The sequence below is a fragment of the Lotus japonicus genome, chromosome 6 (assembly GCF_012489685.1).
Source record: "Lotus japonicus ecotype B-129 chromosome 6, LjGifu_v1.2".
NCBI lineage: Eukaryota > Viridiplantae > Streptophyta > Magnoliopsida > Fabales > Fabaceae > Lotus > Lotus japonicus.
In genome coordinates this window covers 58,455,814-58,471,911 of record NC_080046.1, presented here as the reverse complement: position 1 = coordinate 58,471,911, position 16,098 = coordinate 58,455,814, and the positions used below count along the sequence as shown (strand labels likewise).

Genomic DNA, 16,098 nt, shown 5'->3' with positions numbered 1-16,098 from the left:
TCAAATTCAAATAAGGCAATTTCACATCACCTTATTATGCTTTGCAATGAGAATATCTCATGGGTGATTTGACTATATAGAAAGAATAAGAAAAGGAAAATAATTGAAATACAAAATTAACACATTCAAAAAGTCGAGAGTCCATGCTATAGATGGTGTCTCGAGGTCCAGGCTACCAGTTCAAGTGTTAAATCATACATAATGAAGTGCACATGTTTATTACAATTTGGTGTCCTTGTGCATTTAATACACAAAATTCATTTTTTTTTATTGACATGATTATCTCCATTATTATTATTTCAGAAAATCTAATAGACTAATACTATAGTCTAGAAAATATAAATCCTACTACAACATGAGTGGAAAGAGGAGGAACCAACTTTATGTGGGAAACAATGTGTCTGTATTGTGGTTAGCTAATAGGCCTTGTTTTTGGCAATTGGCCCCATCCCCTTAACCTCTCTTCATTACTCTCTCACCAACTTCACCTCTATGTGTCTCTATTGATCAAAACAAGAAACCCTAGTCAAAGGGGCAGTGGTGGGTCCCACTACTCCTACATGGCACTGTGCCTACACGCCTTCCAACCTCTAACCCTATAGAATCTTAAACTCCATTTGATAAAATCTTTTGACGTCCACTAGGAAAAGTAATAGATTCCCTCTCTCTCTCTTTTTTGGCGGGTAAATCCCTAATTTTTTGCTGATCAAATTTTCAGACACCCCATGAAGAAAATAATATAAAAGACCTAACCTTTTTCCCACCTTTTCCTTTTTTTCCACTGAAAACCTCAAAAGCATTGTTTTTTTTTTTTATAAACATCCGGTATTCAATCACCGTTTGAATGCTGCTAAATTCGGGATTTAATCACAGTTAAGACTCTTCATCCCTCCTCAAAGTGTATTATGTGAGGATCGAACCCAAGAGCTTTTCCCACACACTCACTCAATTTGCGTTGTCAACTTAGTTTCCACCCTAAAGTAAATAACTTTGTATTTACACCTTTAACCAATTTAACAATTAGGGTTTTGTTTCAAGGTCCTCTCTTGTCACATGCCTGCTAAAAGAGTCACTAGCTAAAAAGGACAAAGGTACTGTCTTTTTAAGGTTTTGTTGGTACCCTCCATTAAAGTAATTCATGGGGTTATTTACTGTTTTAGCAATTTCATTTCTTCATTTTGGGTTGTAAAAAGATCTCCACGCTTCAATCAAAGCTTTTAGGACCAAAAAATAATTTTCATGGGTCCCTTCACCTTTATTGCAGCATGGATGTCAAATTGGGTACTCATTTCCTTTTTCTCCATGAGTTGGTTGTAGCTAAAATGCTTCTGTTTTTCTTCAGTTCTGAAGTCTAAAGGTCTAATCTTTGTGCTAATTTCCACTGTCTGCTTCAAAAGGATGATACTTGAGGGTAGGGATTTCTTCTGCAGTCTACATTGTACCTAAAAGAATTTATTTTTGGTAAGAAACATTGTGTTTATTTTGTTCAGATCTCTAAAAAATGTCTCATTTTCATTTGTTTGTTTCATTTCACTGTCATTTATGTCTTAGCTTTACTCTGTGCCAGGTACAGCTAATGGTTGTTGCTTTTCAAGCTATACTGCATTTCAAGATTATGTTTTTTTAAGGACAAGGAATCTCTTGGAGCTTCTGGTTTCCCAATATTTGGCTGTGGTTTAGCATGTAAATGTGATGAGTTTTGATTTTTTTTTTCAAATCTAGTGCTGTGTTTATCATATCTCATGAAATGCTGTCTTTTGCTTGCAGAAGTTTAGGTCACTTGTGGTTTTGAAGACAGCTCTTAGGTTCTTTGGGTTTTGACTGTAAGTAAGTCCTTCACTTAGTGTAGATTGAGGAGCTTGAGGATCCAACTCTCTTCTTTTAGGGGATTGAACTTGCTTCTATTTTAAATTGGTGGTATCTTGGGAATCTAATTTGTACTATTTGTTGGCTGGTGTCAAAGGTAGTTGATGTCCTTCTGAAGTAGAAGAGTGAGAGCTCACTTTTTGTCTTCACTTGAGTGTGAACTACACATAAGTATACCTTAATTTGTTTATAGAAGACTATGAAGCTCTTTAGGCTTTTAGTGTTATCTTTATCTTTCTTATCAGTTGTGGGGCAGCTTCCTTCCCAGGACATTCTAACATTGCTGGAATTTAAGAAATGTATCAAGCATGACCCTACTGGTTATGTCCTCAATTCCTGGAATGAGGAATCCATTGACTTTGATGGATGCCCCTCTTCATGGAATGGAGTTTTGTGTAATGGTGGTAATGTTGCTGGGGTTGTCCTTGATAACATGGGTCTCTCCGCTGATGCTGACTTAAGTGTTTTTTCAAACCTCACAAAGCTTGTGAAACTCTCCATGTCGAACAATTTCATGTCAGGAAAACTACCTGACAATGCTGCTGATTTCAAAAGCCTTGAATTCCTGGATATCTCCAATAACCTCTTTTCCTCACCTTTACCACCGGAAATTGGTAACTTTGGTAGCTTGCAGAATCTGTCATTAGCCGGGAACAACTTCTCTGGCCGAATTCCTAACTCCATTTCAGACATGGCTTCTATCAAATCTCTCGACTTGAGCCGCAACTCCTTGTCTGGAGCCCTGCCAGCATCATTGACTAAGCTGAATAATCTTGTATCTCTTAACTTGTCTCATAATGGCTTCACTGGAAAAATTCCCAAAGGTTTTGACAAGATCTCTACCCTTGAAAAGCTTGACTTGCATGGGAATATGCTTGATGGTCCTTTAGATGTTGGATTTATGTTTTTATCAAGTGTCAGCTATGTTGATTTCAGTGATAACATGCTATCAAATTCTGATTCCCGGAAGCAGGAGTTTCTACCACGAATATCGGAAAGTATTAAGCATCTGAATTTAAGCCACAACCAGCTTACTGGGTCATTGGTTGGTGGAGCTGAGCAATCCATTTTCCAAAACTTGAAGGTTTTGGACCTCAGCTACAATCAGATGAATGGAGAGTTGCCTGGGTTTGATTTTGTTTATGATCTCCAGGTCTTAAAGCTTAGCAACAACAAGTTTTCAGGATTTATTCCCAATGGCCTGCTAAAAGGAGACTCTCTGGTTTTAACTGAACTGGATTTGAGTGCCAACAATCTCTCAGGTAGATTAGCAGTTCCAATTTTTCTTTTCCTCGAAATAAAACCTGTCTTATTTTACAATGGAATTGATTATTTGTGATATTACATGAGTCCTCAGTTTTTAATTGATATTAATCTTGTAATCATCTTGTCTTTCAGGGCCTTTAGGTATGATTACATCTACAACACTTGGTGTTCTTAATCTCTCGTCAAATGGGTTCACTGGTGAGCTGCCGCCTCTGACTGGAAGCTGTGCTGTACTTGATCTGTCAAATAACAAATTTGAAGGAAATCTATCCAGGATGTTGAAATGGGGGAATATAGAATTTCTTGATCTCAGCGGGAATCATTTGACAGGGGCCATCCCTGAGGTAACTCCTCAATTTCTGAGGTTAAATTATTTGAATCTATCCCATAATTCTATTAGCAGCTCCCTCCCAAGAGTCTTAGCACAGTATCCAAAGCTTAGCGTGCTTGATATCAGTTCCAACCAGTTAGATGGTCTACTTCTAGCTGATCTGCTCGCAATGCAGACATTGCAAGAGCTCCATCTTGAAAATAACATGATCTCTGGTGGCATCAACTTATCATCTTCTTCTGGCCAATCACATCTTCAAATTCTCGATCTTTCCCACAATCAGCTTAACAGTTATTTCCCTGATGAGTTTGGGTCATTGACTGACCTGAGAGTGCTCAATATTGCTGGAAATAATTTCTCCGGTTCTCTTCCAACAAGCATTTCTGACATGAGTTTTCTTGATTCTCTCGATATATCAGAGAATCATTTTACTGGTTCTCTACCAAATAACATGCCAAAGGGACTCAAGAACTTCAATGCTTCACAAAATGATCTGTCTGGAGTTGTCCCAGAAATTCTTAGAAACTTTTCTAGTTCTTCTTTCTTTCCTGGGAATACTAAGCTACGTTTTCCAAATGGTCCTCCTGGATCAACTATTTCACCTGCTGAAAGTTCCAAGAGAAAGTCTATGACCACTGTCGTCAAAGTAATAATTATAGTATCATGTGTGGTTGCTCTCATCATATTAATCTTGCTGGCTGTCTTCATACACTACATACGCATGTCAAGATCTCCACCAGAATATGATACAAGTAAGGATATCCGTGCGCGTCCCCAACCGGTTATCTCTGGCCCAATTCGCGCTTCGGACCGGGGAGGTGCTTTGGTTGTATCAGCTGAGGACCTTGTCAGTTCACGTAAAGGGTCACCGTCAGCGGAAATCAGCCCCGATGAAAAAACAGCAGCTGTAACCGGGTTCTCACCATCAAAACACAGCCACATTTCATGGTCACCAGAATCTGGTGATTCCTATACTGCTGATAGTCTTGCAAGGTTAGATACAAGATCACCAGATAGGTTGATTGGGGAGCTACATTTTCTGGATGATACGATATCATTGACGCCCAAGGAGCTCTCAAGGGCCCCAGCTGAAGTTTTGGGCAGAAGTAGTCATGGTACTTCTTACAAAGCAACTCTGGACAATGGTATATTGTTGAGAGTGAAGTGGTTGAGAGAAGGGGTGGCTAAACAGAGGAAAGAATTTGTTAAAGAGATCAAAAAATTTGCGAACATCAGGCATCCAAATGTCGTCGGATTGAGAGGATACTATTGGGGTCCTACACAGCATGAGAAGCTTATTCTTTCAGATTACATTTCACCAGGAAGTCTTGCAAGTTTTCTTTATGGTAATGTGTTGATGTTCTTTATGATTGACTAGACTGCCTTTCTTCAATTTCAAAGTTAAATAAAGGGAGACACTCCTGGAATGGAGGTGTTGGGTAGTGAGGAACTATGAACAAGATATATAGAGGATTTGAATGATGAGATAATATGAAAGACAATAATAGTAAAAATGTCTTGAACATAGTTGTTAATTTCCAATTTGTTAACCTATCTAAATGGTCTTTTGCAATGCTTGGAAGTCTACTTACCATGATATGTAGTACTTCACCAAACATATATCTAGCTTGAAGGTCTTGTATAAATTTTATTACCTAATTTTTTATTTTCAGCCTTATTCCTTCTAATTGTATCCTGAAAGTTTTCGTATTAATTCCAATGCATATCATGTTTTGCTTGTGCAGCTAGTAGATGTTTCGGAATTATCAGCTGTTATATATTATATCTTTTGTTTTTCTTCAACATTTGATGCTTGAACTTAACCATATTTGAATTTTCAGATCGACCAGGGAGGAAAGGCCCCCTAACCTGGGCCCAAAGGCTCAAATTAGCAGTTGATGTAGCACGTGGCCTGAACTATCTCCATTTCGATCGTGCTGTTCCCCATGGGAACCTTAAAGCCACCAATGTGTTGTTAGATACACCCGATATGAATGCACGTGTCTCTGATTACTGCCTTCACCGGCTCATGACTCAAGCTGGTACCATGGAGCAGATTCTTGATGCTGGGGTCTTGGGTTACCGCGCACCAGAGCTAGCTGCTTCCAAGAAGCCAATGCCCTCCTTCAAGTCTGATGTGTATGCTTTTGGGGTGATACTTTTGGAACTTCTAACTGGAAGATGTGCTGGTGATGTGGTATCCGGTGAAGACGGAGGTGTGGATCTTACAGATTGGATAAGGTTGCGCGTATCTGAAGGTCGAGGCTCAGAATGTTTTGATGCTATCTTGATGCCAGAAATGAGCAATTCAGTTGTAGAAAAGGGGATGAAGGAGGTCCTAGGAATAGCGATTCGATGCATTCGATCAGTTTCAGAAAGACCTGGCATCAAGACTATATATGAAGATCTTTCTTCTATATAGTTTGCTCTTGCTAACAACTTGAACTCTGACATGTTATGGGAATCAATGTCTCATTGGCAACCTGTGTTTGTTCAGAGCTTGGCTTTTTAACATGTTTGTAATTGTATTGACCATTTTTTTCATGTAAAAATGGGGCATATTGGAAAAGCAGATACATGGCTAGTACATGATGGTGATGACCATCTAATTTTGTCTTAAAGTAGTATGTGTTATGAAATCTGAATCATTTTGGTTGATTTCATTCATTGCTGTACTATGGCTAGCATTACTTGTTTGCCCTACTTTTTTTTATGCCCAAATGATAGAGCTAGTGCGAGGATGGAGAAATTAGAGCATTAGTGAGCACTATAAGTTAACTCATTCTTGAGCATTGTAGTGGTACTATTAGTTGATACGTGGTTTTCATCAAGTTGAATTTTGTCCCCATTGAGTTATGTCCTTCAGGCTTTATCCCAATTTTGGGGTCATAAATTATTGTTAATTTTGTGTTAAAACTAAAAATCTTTCAGTAATGTGAAAAACAATTTGGGGCACTTCGGACCTTTTTTTTTTAAAAAAAAAGAAAGAGTTAGCAAATTAAGATCATGCTAAAGCTCCCTCCACAACTATAGGCTTTTGATTTTTGTAATCAATGGTCGTGATTAATCTTAATGTTCCATATTAAGATCGCGTAACCATGGTGATCTGAAGGGGGTCTTAACCAAATCAACTACATGAGAGGAGTCGGAGTAGCACACTACTTTCTGATACCCCAATTCCAAGCAATATGAAGCCCATGGAAGACTTCTAAAAGTTCCATGTTTATATAAAGATTAATAATGAACTCCTAAACTACTTAAAAAATAATAATTGACTCCAAAACAAATAATAATAGTGATCATGAATATAATTGCATCATGGACTAGTTCATTTTTACAACTTGAAATATTCAGCAATATATCCAAAATAGTACACAGATGAATACAAGACACAAACAACTCACAGTTCATATTAAATGGTAAATCAAATTGACAAGACTTTTGCGTCACTGTCAGCCTATTAAATTTGTGATTGAATTGTAATCGAGCGAGAAGGATGATCAAATTAACGTGTTTAGGTCAATATCTATAACTATAATATTAATTTTAAAGTATTTTCATGAAAAAAGTAACATTACCTAGATTTTTTATTCTCTATTTATTCTAAAGTTTATCATAAAATTTCCAGGTTTAAAAAACGATATTATATCAAGTTAAACTTATTTTTTCCTTCGAAAAAAGGTAATCTATTTATTTTTTTTTGTTACAGGAGGAAAAGTAACAAGAAGACACTAAGGCTAGCTAACAGAATCCAAATACAAAGAAGTTATGCAAAGGGAGGTGGATCCCTCCATGCTTGCCAAGGAGAATTATCCTTCACCGCTTGACGAGCCAGACAATCCGGAGCATTGTTGCGATCACGAGGGACATATACAAACTGAACTCGTGTAAAACTATGAATGAGAAACCTGATTCTCAAAATGGCCTCCCTATCCCAATATGTCGAAAAATCCTCATTCTGTTGTAGTACATTCACAGCTGTAAGACAATCTGAGGCACACTCAACACGCAATAGCCCAAGACTGATAGCGTGGTCCATGCCTAATTCAATAGCCAAAAGCTCCGCCAGAAAAGCGCTCCCTCCATCATAACTCGACGACACACCTGCTAGCTAACCGCTATGCGAAGTACGCAACACCGCCCCACATCCCATACGGTGCAGCCCACTGGACCAGCTCTCATTCGACGCTAGATAAATATCAACTGCAGCTGCCTCTATAATTACATCTGTGGACGACATGCTCCCTGGCTACAGACCCGCAAGATTGTGGTATTTGTTCCACTTTGCTACATCACCCAGAAGAAGCCGTAGCACTTGGTTCATGTGCCACCTCTGTCCTCCAAATATTCCGTTGTTACGCCAACGCCAAGACCACCACAGTAATGCGATACCAAGGGTGCTACGTTCATGTTGCAACAACTATGTAAACCAAGTTTCGAACTCCATATGGACAGCCAATAGCGGTAAAATCGACGCAAAGCGAGCCCACAAGCAGCGCGACTCCGAGCAACAACGGAAGAGATAATCGACGTCTTCAGCATCAGCAGTGCAGCGCGAGCACGCTGCACTTTGTGCCAGATGACAACGGTGACGTTTAGCATTAGTGGGCAAAGCATCTTTCGCAATGAGCCAAAGGAAATACCTTATTTTTTTCCGGTACCTTAGTCTTCCAAATTCACCTCCAAAGGCTATTATCTCCCAGGTCTGCTTCTGTCACCAGATCATATGTTGAGTGAGTGGTATATGACCCATCAGGGAGTAAAAGCAATTTTAATTTATTTTTTTTATTCCTATGTATCAAAAAATTAATGTGGTCATATTTAAATTTAAACCGGTCATATTTCAAAAAAAAATAACTAAACCGGTTTGAATTAGCATGAAGCAATCATAAATTTTAGATGAATTACTTCATACATTTTCTTAACCTTCGACCACATGAATCCTAGACCTAAGTTAATTAGGGATTACTACATATGATTGCAGCAGATCTTCTTTGGATTGAGCTTTGGATCGGCGACCGTTCCCCCACCATAGCCACTGTTTCGCTACCCTAGGATAGCCAGGGTTTGGAGACCTTGAAGGCTTGGGTTTGTCTGACCCAATTTTTCATGGGCTCAATGCCATGGGCTTGATTCATTTTTTCTCAAAATTTTTACCAAAAATATATATTTAACGTAATTATATATCCATAGTTTATTTATTTATTTTTAAGTTGGATAAAAAAGAAATAAAAATAAAAAAAATGAAAAATTATTAAACGATGTCGTTTGTGTTAGAACAAGAGAAATAAACACACAAGAGAAGAGGAGCTTCTATTACGAGTGAAACCCTAGTCCTCACTCTGCCGTATCCCTCCCAGTCCGAGCCGATAGCTGCCATCACCGCCGTCGCCGCCCTTTGTCTGTACTACATCGCCGGCCACCTCCGTCGTCGCCGCCGGTGAGTGTTATTGACCTCTATCTCTGAGTCCTTAGCATTTGGTTAAAATTGAATAGAAACACAAAATAGTTGAAGGTAGATACATGAGCTTTGTATTATAGGTTTATTGTGCCATTGCTTTATAGTTTATAGGCTTAAAAATAGTTGCTTTATCACTTTTATAAATTGTTCAAGCATTTGGGGTTTTTTTTAGGGTTTACTCTGTTTTAGGGATTTTGTTTGCTGTGTTCTTCAATTTCATTATCAAATCTTGAACTACTTGCTTGAATTTAGTTTGCAAACAACATTGCTAGAGCTCATTTTTTGAAAATCAAAAGATTAGATTTTAACAATTTCATCGCCCAATACATAGATAATAGATTTAATATTTTGTTAAATGTTACAAACTCAACCTTAATTTTTTAATTGGTGGTTATATAACTTATAGTTCTGCACCTCACGTTAGAGGAGCTAAATTTCATTTTCTGAGGGTTGTTAATGGCGGATAGCGCAGCGTAGCAGTAAGCCCAAAAATATTTCGAGTGCTATTGCGGTGCTATAGCGGCAAATAGTGGTGAACCCCCAGGGCGCTACGCTATAGCGCTATTGCGCCATAGCGGCGCGCTATTAACAAGCCTGGTTTCACCAACAATGTATTTTTATGTTGTTTTCACTTGGGTACTCTACATTTTCTTTAAGCATCCTGTTGGTCATTCCTTCTGATCTCTGCATTGTAGCTTAGCTGTTGTATACTTGTAATAATGCTAGTTGTTATTCACTGAACAGAAATAAATTGTATTTGATCTTAAAAAATGGAAGAGTATGTATCTATGTGGCAGAATTCTTTTAAGAAAACTTGAAACAATGCACTGCAATGGGAGAATAGAGTTAGTTTTATATTTTTTTACAGGATATTGTTCTTTCTGATGAGTTCTGCTGCTTACATTTGGTAGATTTCCTTTATTAACCTAATAGTTACTCATTGAATATTTGTATATTTCATTTATATGCAGATATATCTTCAGGGAATCTGTGTTTCAGAAGATTAACTTATTGCAGTTAGCCTTGTCTAAGAAATGGCTCTACAACTTTTTGACGGCAGTGATTCAGAGAATGATGACATCTCAAAAATCAAGATAAATGAGGAATATGCTTGTAGGTTTGAGCACAACAAGAGGCGAGAAGACCTCCAACGTTTTGAGGAATTGAAAAAGAAGGGCGTTATTGATTCAGCTTCACCCTCTAAAGATGATGATGAATTTGATTCAGAGTCATCTGATGATGATGAAATTGAGAATCATCTCAATTCTAGGAGTGACAAGGAATTCTTTGATGCCTTAGTTAAGGTGAAGAAGCAAGATCCTGTTCTTAAGCAAAAAGATGTCAAGCTTTTTGAGTCTGATCATAGCAGTGAAGATGAAAGCGATGAAAACAAAAAAAGTAAATCGAAAGACATGAAGGATAAAAAGCCAAAGCCAATGTATTTAAAGGATGTGACGGCAAGGCATTTGATTGAAGATGGACCAGATTTTGATGATGAAGAGGAGGAAATAAATGAAGAAGAGAAAGGCAAATTAGAGATTAGTAAGGATAAGAAGGCAATTCGTTTGAAGGATAAAAAGACAAAGCATTTGGTCTTGGAGGGGTCAAGTTTTGTTAATGAAGATGGGAAGAAGACTTATGGTGAAGAGCAAGAGGAGTTGAAAAAGGCTCTTCAGGAAGCAGTAGAGGGTTTGGAAGATGATGAAGAGGATTTTTTCATTACGAAGGAGAATGCAGGTGAGGAAAAAGTAGAAAGTGGTGACAAGGAATTTGAGGAGAAATTGGGAGAGTATTTTGGTGAAGATGTACAGTTGGATGAAAATTCGAGATTTCTAAAAAGCTATTTCATGAACAAGATGTGGATGGATAAGAATGGGGAGAAGTCGAATGTTGGAGAGGAGGAGTTGCAAGAGATTTCAGAGGATGAGATGGAGATTGAAAGACAGGAAGAATATGAGTACAGGTTTCAGGAAAATCCGGGAGATAGGGTGTTGGGTCATGCTCGGAAGGTGGAGGGATCAGTGAGGAAGAAGACAAATACGAGGAAAGAGCAAAGAAAGAGCAAAGAGGAGAGAATGGCAATAGCACAAAAGGAGAGGGAGGAGGAGTTGAAGCATTTGAAGAATTTGAAGAAGCAGGAGATACAGGAGAAGGTTAAGAAGATAATGAAGACTGCTGGGATTGATGATAATGATATTATCCCATTGTCTGCTGCAGAATTAGAAGAGGAATTTGACCCAGAGGAGTATGATAGAATGATGAAGAAAGCATTTGACGAGAAATATTATCATGCAGAGGATGCTAACCCTGAATTTTGTAGTGATGATGATCACATGGAGAAGCCAGATTTTGAAAAGGAGGATGAACTGCTTGGGCTTCTTAAAGGCTGGGATGCATGTGGATCTGATGATGGGTTTTTGGCTGCACGAGAAAAATCATTGAAAGAAAAGATTGAGAATACTAGTGATGATGATATCATGGAGGAAAGTGAAGATGAAAAAGAAGAGAAGGTTCCCAAGGAAGGTACTCGTAAGAGGAAGCATAAAACAGCACTTTTGGAGAAAGCAAGACAGGCAATGATGGATGAGTACTATAAGTTAGATTATGAGGACACAATTGGAGACTTGAAGACAAGATTTAAGTATGCCAAAACAAAGCCACAGAGGTTTGGCATGAATGCTGCAGAGGTATTAGTGATGGATGACAATGAATTGAATCAATATATTTCCTTGAAAAAACTTGCTCCTTACCAGGAGGAGGAATGGAAGCTTAGCAAACAAAAAAGGTATATGCTGAAGATGAGGGCTAAGGAGCACATACGCACTGCAATATTAGCTAAGAAGCAAAATAAGAAGTCGAAGGTTGATTCTGGCAAGTTAACTTCATCAAATGGTACTGCAGAGAAAGAAAAAACAAGCACAGAAGAATCAAATAGCAGTAGGGATAATCTGTCAAGGAAAGCTAGGAGAAAGCAAAACATGGCTAATGTGAAGTTACCACCCTCGAGACTTCTAGCATATGGAAAGATACCCTCAAAATCTAAGCGTGGAGGCAAGCACTAGTGCCGCAGCAGGTAATTCCTTTACTGCAAGGTTGTCTACTGAACATTTTTAAATATGTCCGCAAAATTGGTTGGTTTAGTAAACTTTTTTTTCCTACCCAAGAAGGCAGTTTCTCTAAATTAATGCGATAATATTCTGTCACAGTTTTAAGTGATATTGTAGAAAGGCTTTTTCCTGAAAAATTGTTTTTCTTTTAATCTTTCTTCCAATCTGCTTGTAACATATTTAAGGTGTTATGCTTTGCAGAAGGAACCAGCTATAACCAAGGAACTTCAATTTAAGAAGAGTATTGGAACATGATATTCCAAAATACAATGTAGTGTGGATGTGTTGGCCCAAGTTTTTCATAGTGGGAAGTTTTGCTTGCCTTCGTAGTTTTGTCCATTGAATACATTATTCCTGTGGAATTTGTCAGTCATAGTGACCGGCAATTCAGTTTTGACCAAAATTTGTGCTTGTGTTTTCATTATTGCATTTCGATACACTTCTCATTAAAAAATAAAACTGAGAACCAAGTTTTTGCTTTTCATTGGGCCCAATTGATGGTCTTTTCATACAAGAGAATAATTATATTCAATATAGCCTAATAGGGAAGGGATCAAGTCATTGGAGTAGGTTTGTGAAGTTTTAATCTATGCTCGTCTCTCGTGACCTTCCGGATTTCCTTCCCAAAATTATTGTACTAGACGTTCACTTTCTAGAGGTTTGTAGCAGAAAAAATTCAAAGCCAATAATACTATTGTCAGAAAAAATAGGGTCACACTGTGTGTAAACGCTTCATTATTGATTAAAAAATCTGCTATTTTATCGATGAATCATATATATAATGTGATATAAATAAAGGTAAATTACTCAAAACTTGCACGAATCTTCAGCATCCTCCTATATTGAGACCATGGAGAGAGTGGAAAAGAGAGTCGTTATAATTAATACGACTTAATTATATTGCCCTTAGAGCAACTCCAACGGGAGTTGCTTAGCATGGTTGCTAAAACTAAGGAACGTTCTTTATTTTTCTGCTCCATTGGAGCTTGCTGAGGTGGCGTTGCTTAGAGCTCAAAGCTAAGCAACGCTCCTTAGCTAAGCAACGCTCCTTAGCTTGCTGAGGGCAGTAAAAAATGGTTTTTTCTCTTTCCATTCAGCAACAGAAAATCGTTAAAAGGGGAGGGAAGAACCGATCAATGGATAAGCAGAAGCAACAATACAAAGCAACCCAGAAAAGAGATGAACACAGATTAAACAATTAAAATAGAACAAGCAGAGATACAACAATACAAAGCAACCCAGAAAAGAGATGAACACAGATTAAACAATTAAAATACACATTTTTGAAACAAATCAAAAAATTACACAAGGATCTCCGATCTGTAACCTTGCATGTCCTCTGAACCTCTGAAACTTGCATGTCCTCCGATCTCAACCGCCGATCTCAACCGCATGTCCTCCGCATGTCCTCCGATTGTGTCTCTCACCGCATGTCCTCCGATCTGAAACTTGCACGGGCTTCGATTGAGAGTGAGAGAGAACGAGAGAGAGCGAGAGAGAGCAACATGGGTGATCTGGGTTTCAGCAACATCTGGGCTTCGATTGAGTGAGGGGAAGCTTCGATTGAGTGAGAGGAAGCTTCGATTGAGTGAGAGGGAGCAAGAAAGAAAGAGGGTTGAGTGTGTGAGGAAGCTTCGAGAAAGTGGGTCTGAGACGGCGGTGAGGGAGTGAGCTTCGAGGAAGAGGGTCTGAGACGGCGGTGAGAGAGTGAGAGAGAGAAAGAGGGTTTCAGAGAATTTGGGTTTCATGGTCAAGAGTGGAGAAGCTTCGAGAATGAGAGGGTGATGTCGTTTTGGCCTTTTGGGTGAGTGAGAATGAGAGGGTGATGTCGTTTCAGAGAAAGAGTGCTGTCGTTTTGGTCCTTTTTTTTATGGGTCGTCGTTTTGGTCCATAAAATGTGACCGTTGGGGCCCAAATGCAAGAATTTTTTAATTAATTGACATTTCTTTTTTAATTAATTCATTCTTAATTAAATGCCAATATATCTTGGTATAAATAAGATGTTTGTACCAGTTTTTTTTACTTGCATTTTTTCACTTTCACACAATTTCATTCTTCCCACATACTCCATGGATCCTTCTTTTCAAGCTTACTTTGAGTACTTGAAAAATCAATCTTCTTCTACTCTTGAAAATTCTTCAAATTCACAAACCTCAATGTATCAAACACCTCCATATCAAGTCTCACAACAACCTCCTTCAAACCAAGTCTCACAACAACCACCTCCATACCAAGTCTCACAACAACCACCTCCATACCAAGTCTCACAACAACCACCTCCAAACCAAGTCTCACAACAACCACCAATCTTTTACCAAAACCAACCACATTATGCCGGTAACAATTCTCCAAATCCACAATATGTAGTGTATCAACAACAACCATTCATTTACCAACCACATGCTGGAGATGGTTCCCAAAATCCAACTCATTTTGTGCATCCATCACCACCACCACCAAACTCCTATAGCCCTCAAATTAGTAGCAGTAGTGAAAAAGTACCTGAAACACAATTTGAAGGTATGCCCGATGAGCTTGATGAGACTACTTTCCCTGCTAAAGGAGATGGCCAGAAAACCAAACAACAACGCTTGAAATGGTGCGAAAACGACGATATAATTCTTCTCCAGACATGGCTCAACATTTCAAAGGATTCGGTAACAGGAACTGATCAAAAGGCTGAAGCTTTTTGGCGGAGGGTTGAACATCAATACAACAAGTACCGCAAAGTAGGTTCTCCTGAGAGGAAATGGTCTCAACTGAAGTCTCGCTATCATACATTGAGTAAAGCGGTCTCAATTTTTGTTGGTTGCTACAAGAAAGTTACCAACCCTCCGAAGAGCGGCTACTCTGAGAGAGATATCATGGCTGATGCATGTTCATTGTATAATGCAATGGAAAAGACTAAAACATTCAATTTTGAGCATGCATGGCGGGTGTTGAAAGATGAACCCAAGTGAAAAGGAGAAGCAATGCCAATCTATTCTCAGCAGTCTCAACATTCTACCGATGGGGTGCACACATCAATCGATGGTTCAGGACATGAGGCAGTACAAATATATTCCTGCCCACCGGGGCAGAAAGATATGAAGGCAAAGGCAAAGGCTAAGGCAAAGGCAAAGGCTACAACGACTTCCAACAATGAAGAAAGGATGGTAGATGCATAATCTCTTGCCAAGGGAAGAGAGGAAAGGATGGCAAGACTTGAGCGTTTAAAGAAGAATGACCAGCTGAAGATGTTAAATGATATCCTTCTCCAAGACACATCTAACATGAATGAGGAACAATTAGCAGATTTTAAGAACATATGTGTGTACACTAGGCGCCAATTAGAGGACTTGTTTAAGGAATAATTGTTATATTTCTATTTCTTATTTTGTTTTAGTTAATATTATAATGTAATGTTTCTAATTCTTATTGTATTTTAATTAGCCAATATTGTAGTGTTATGCTTTTTATTGTATTTTAATTATAATTGGAGTTACAATTACCCTGGGTTTTACAAAAAGTTAATTGCTGGCACCAGTTATTGTTACTCTTTTTATTGTATTTTAGCCAAGGAGTTACAATTGGTTCTAATATTTAATGAGCATGCATGTAATTGCTGGCACCAGTTATTTGAGTTCACCTTGCCTAGGGTAATTGTATTTTTAGTCAAGACTTGAGCGTTACAATAAGCCATGTATTGTTAAAAGCCAATTTTTATTATGTTTCTTATTATTGTTTTTAAAATGTAATCAGCTAACTTGCACGAGCAGGAACCAATGTTGATAGGAATGGAGTTATTGATTTTCATTAAATAGCATTTGTTGGCCAACAAGAAAAATAAATGTAGTTATCACTGCACAGATTGCAAGAAAAATAAATGTAGCAACCCAACAAGCAACCATGCATTCGAGATGCTCTTATGTGATATCTTTCAAGATCAAGATATGAGATGTATATATAACATCAAGTCACGGTGAGAGAAAGAAGATCACTTTGCATTTCTCTTTGTCATTGTTTAATGTTTATGAAACTTGGATTTAATTACTATTGTACGTTTGTCACTGAACAATAATGTTCAT

General features: G+C 38.2%; 3 protein-coding genes across 6 annotated transcripts; all 3 read left to right on the top strand.

Annotated features, from left to right (window-relative positions):
- The first annotated feature begins 1,146 nt into the window (after positions 1 to 1,146).
- Positions 1,147 to 6,166, top strand: LOC130722543 (LRR receptor-like serine/threonine-protein kinase GHR1). 4 transcript variants are annotated; one of them, XM_057573296.1, is made up of 6 exons: positions 1,147 to 1,281; positions 1,398 to 1,461; positions 1,568 to 1,683; positions 1,768 to 3,128; positions 3,265 to 4,809; positions 5,305 to 6,166. In XM_057573296.1, exons 4-6 carry the CDS (start codon positions 2,066 to 2,068, stop codon positions 5,883 to 5,885), a joined length of 3,189 nt encoding a protein of 1,062 aa, XP_057429279.1. In that variant the 5' UTR covers positions 1,147 to 1,281; positions 1,398 to 1,461; positions 1,568 to 1,683; positions 1,768 to 2,065; the 3' UTR covers positions 5,886 to 6,166. The 4 variants fall into 4 exon arrangements, with proteins under 4 accessions (XP_057429279.1, XP_057429281.1, XP_057429278.1 ...); XM_057573298.1 differs by lacking the exon at positions 1,147 to 1,281 and having other exon boundaries at positions 1,294 to 1,461; positions 1,574 to 1,683; XM_057573295.1 differs by lacking the exon at positions 1,147 to 1,281 and having other exon boundaries at positions 1,294 to 1,461.
- Positions 6,167 to 8,765: 2,599 nt separating this feature from the next.
- On the top strand, positions 8,766 to 12,513 carry LOC130723315 (uncharacterized). The gene is made up of 3 exons (XM_057574312.1): positions 8,766 to 8,903; positions 9,896 to 11,997; positions 12,233 to 12,513. Exon 2 carries the CDS (start codon positions 9,959 to 9,961, stop codon positions 11,984 to 11,986), a length of 2,028 nt encoding a protein of 675 aa, XP_057430295.1. The 5' UTR covers positions 8,766 to 8,903; positions 9,896 to 9,958; the 3' UTR covers positions 11,987 to 11,997; positions 12,233 to 12,513.
- A 1,587-nt stretch (positions 12,514 to 14,100) lies between these two features.
- LOC130725648 (glutathione S-transferase T3-like) lies at positions 14,101 to 14,991 on the top strand. Its single transcript, XM_057576860.1, has one exon. The coding sequence runs from the start codon at positions 14,101 to 14,103 to the stop codon at positions 14,989 to 14,991; it is 891 nt and encodes a 296-aa protein (XP_057432843.1).
- The last annotated feature ends 1,107 nt before the right edge of the window (positions 14,992 to 16,098 follow it).

Coding starts and splice junctions, on each gene's coding strand:
- LOC130722543 (XM_057573296.1), top strand. CDS start 2,066: ATGAAGCTCTTTAGGCTTTTAGTGTTATCTTTATCTTTCTTATCAGTT. Junction 3,129..3,264: donor GAGTGCCAACAATCTCTCAG/GTAGATTAGCAG, acceptor CTTGTCTTTCAG/GGCCTTTAGGTATGATTACA. Junction 4,810..5,304: donor TCTTGCAAGTTTTCTTTATG/GTAATGTGTTGA, acceptor TTGAATTTTCAG/ATCGACCAGGGAGGAAAGGC.
- LOC130723315 (XM_057574312.1), top strand. CDS start 9,959: ATGGCTCTACAACTTTTTGACGGCAGTGATTCAGAGAATGATGACATC.
- LOC130725648 (XM_057576860.1), top strand. CDS start 14,101: ATGGATCCTTCTTTTCAAGCTTACTTTGAGTACTTGAAAAATCAATCT.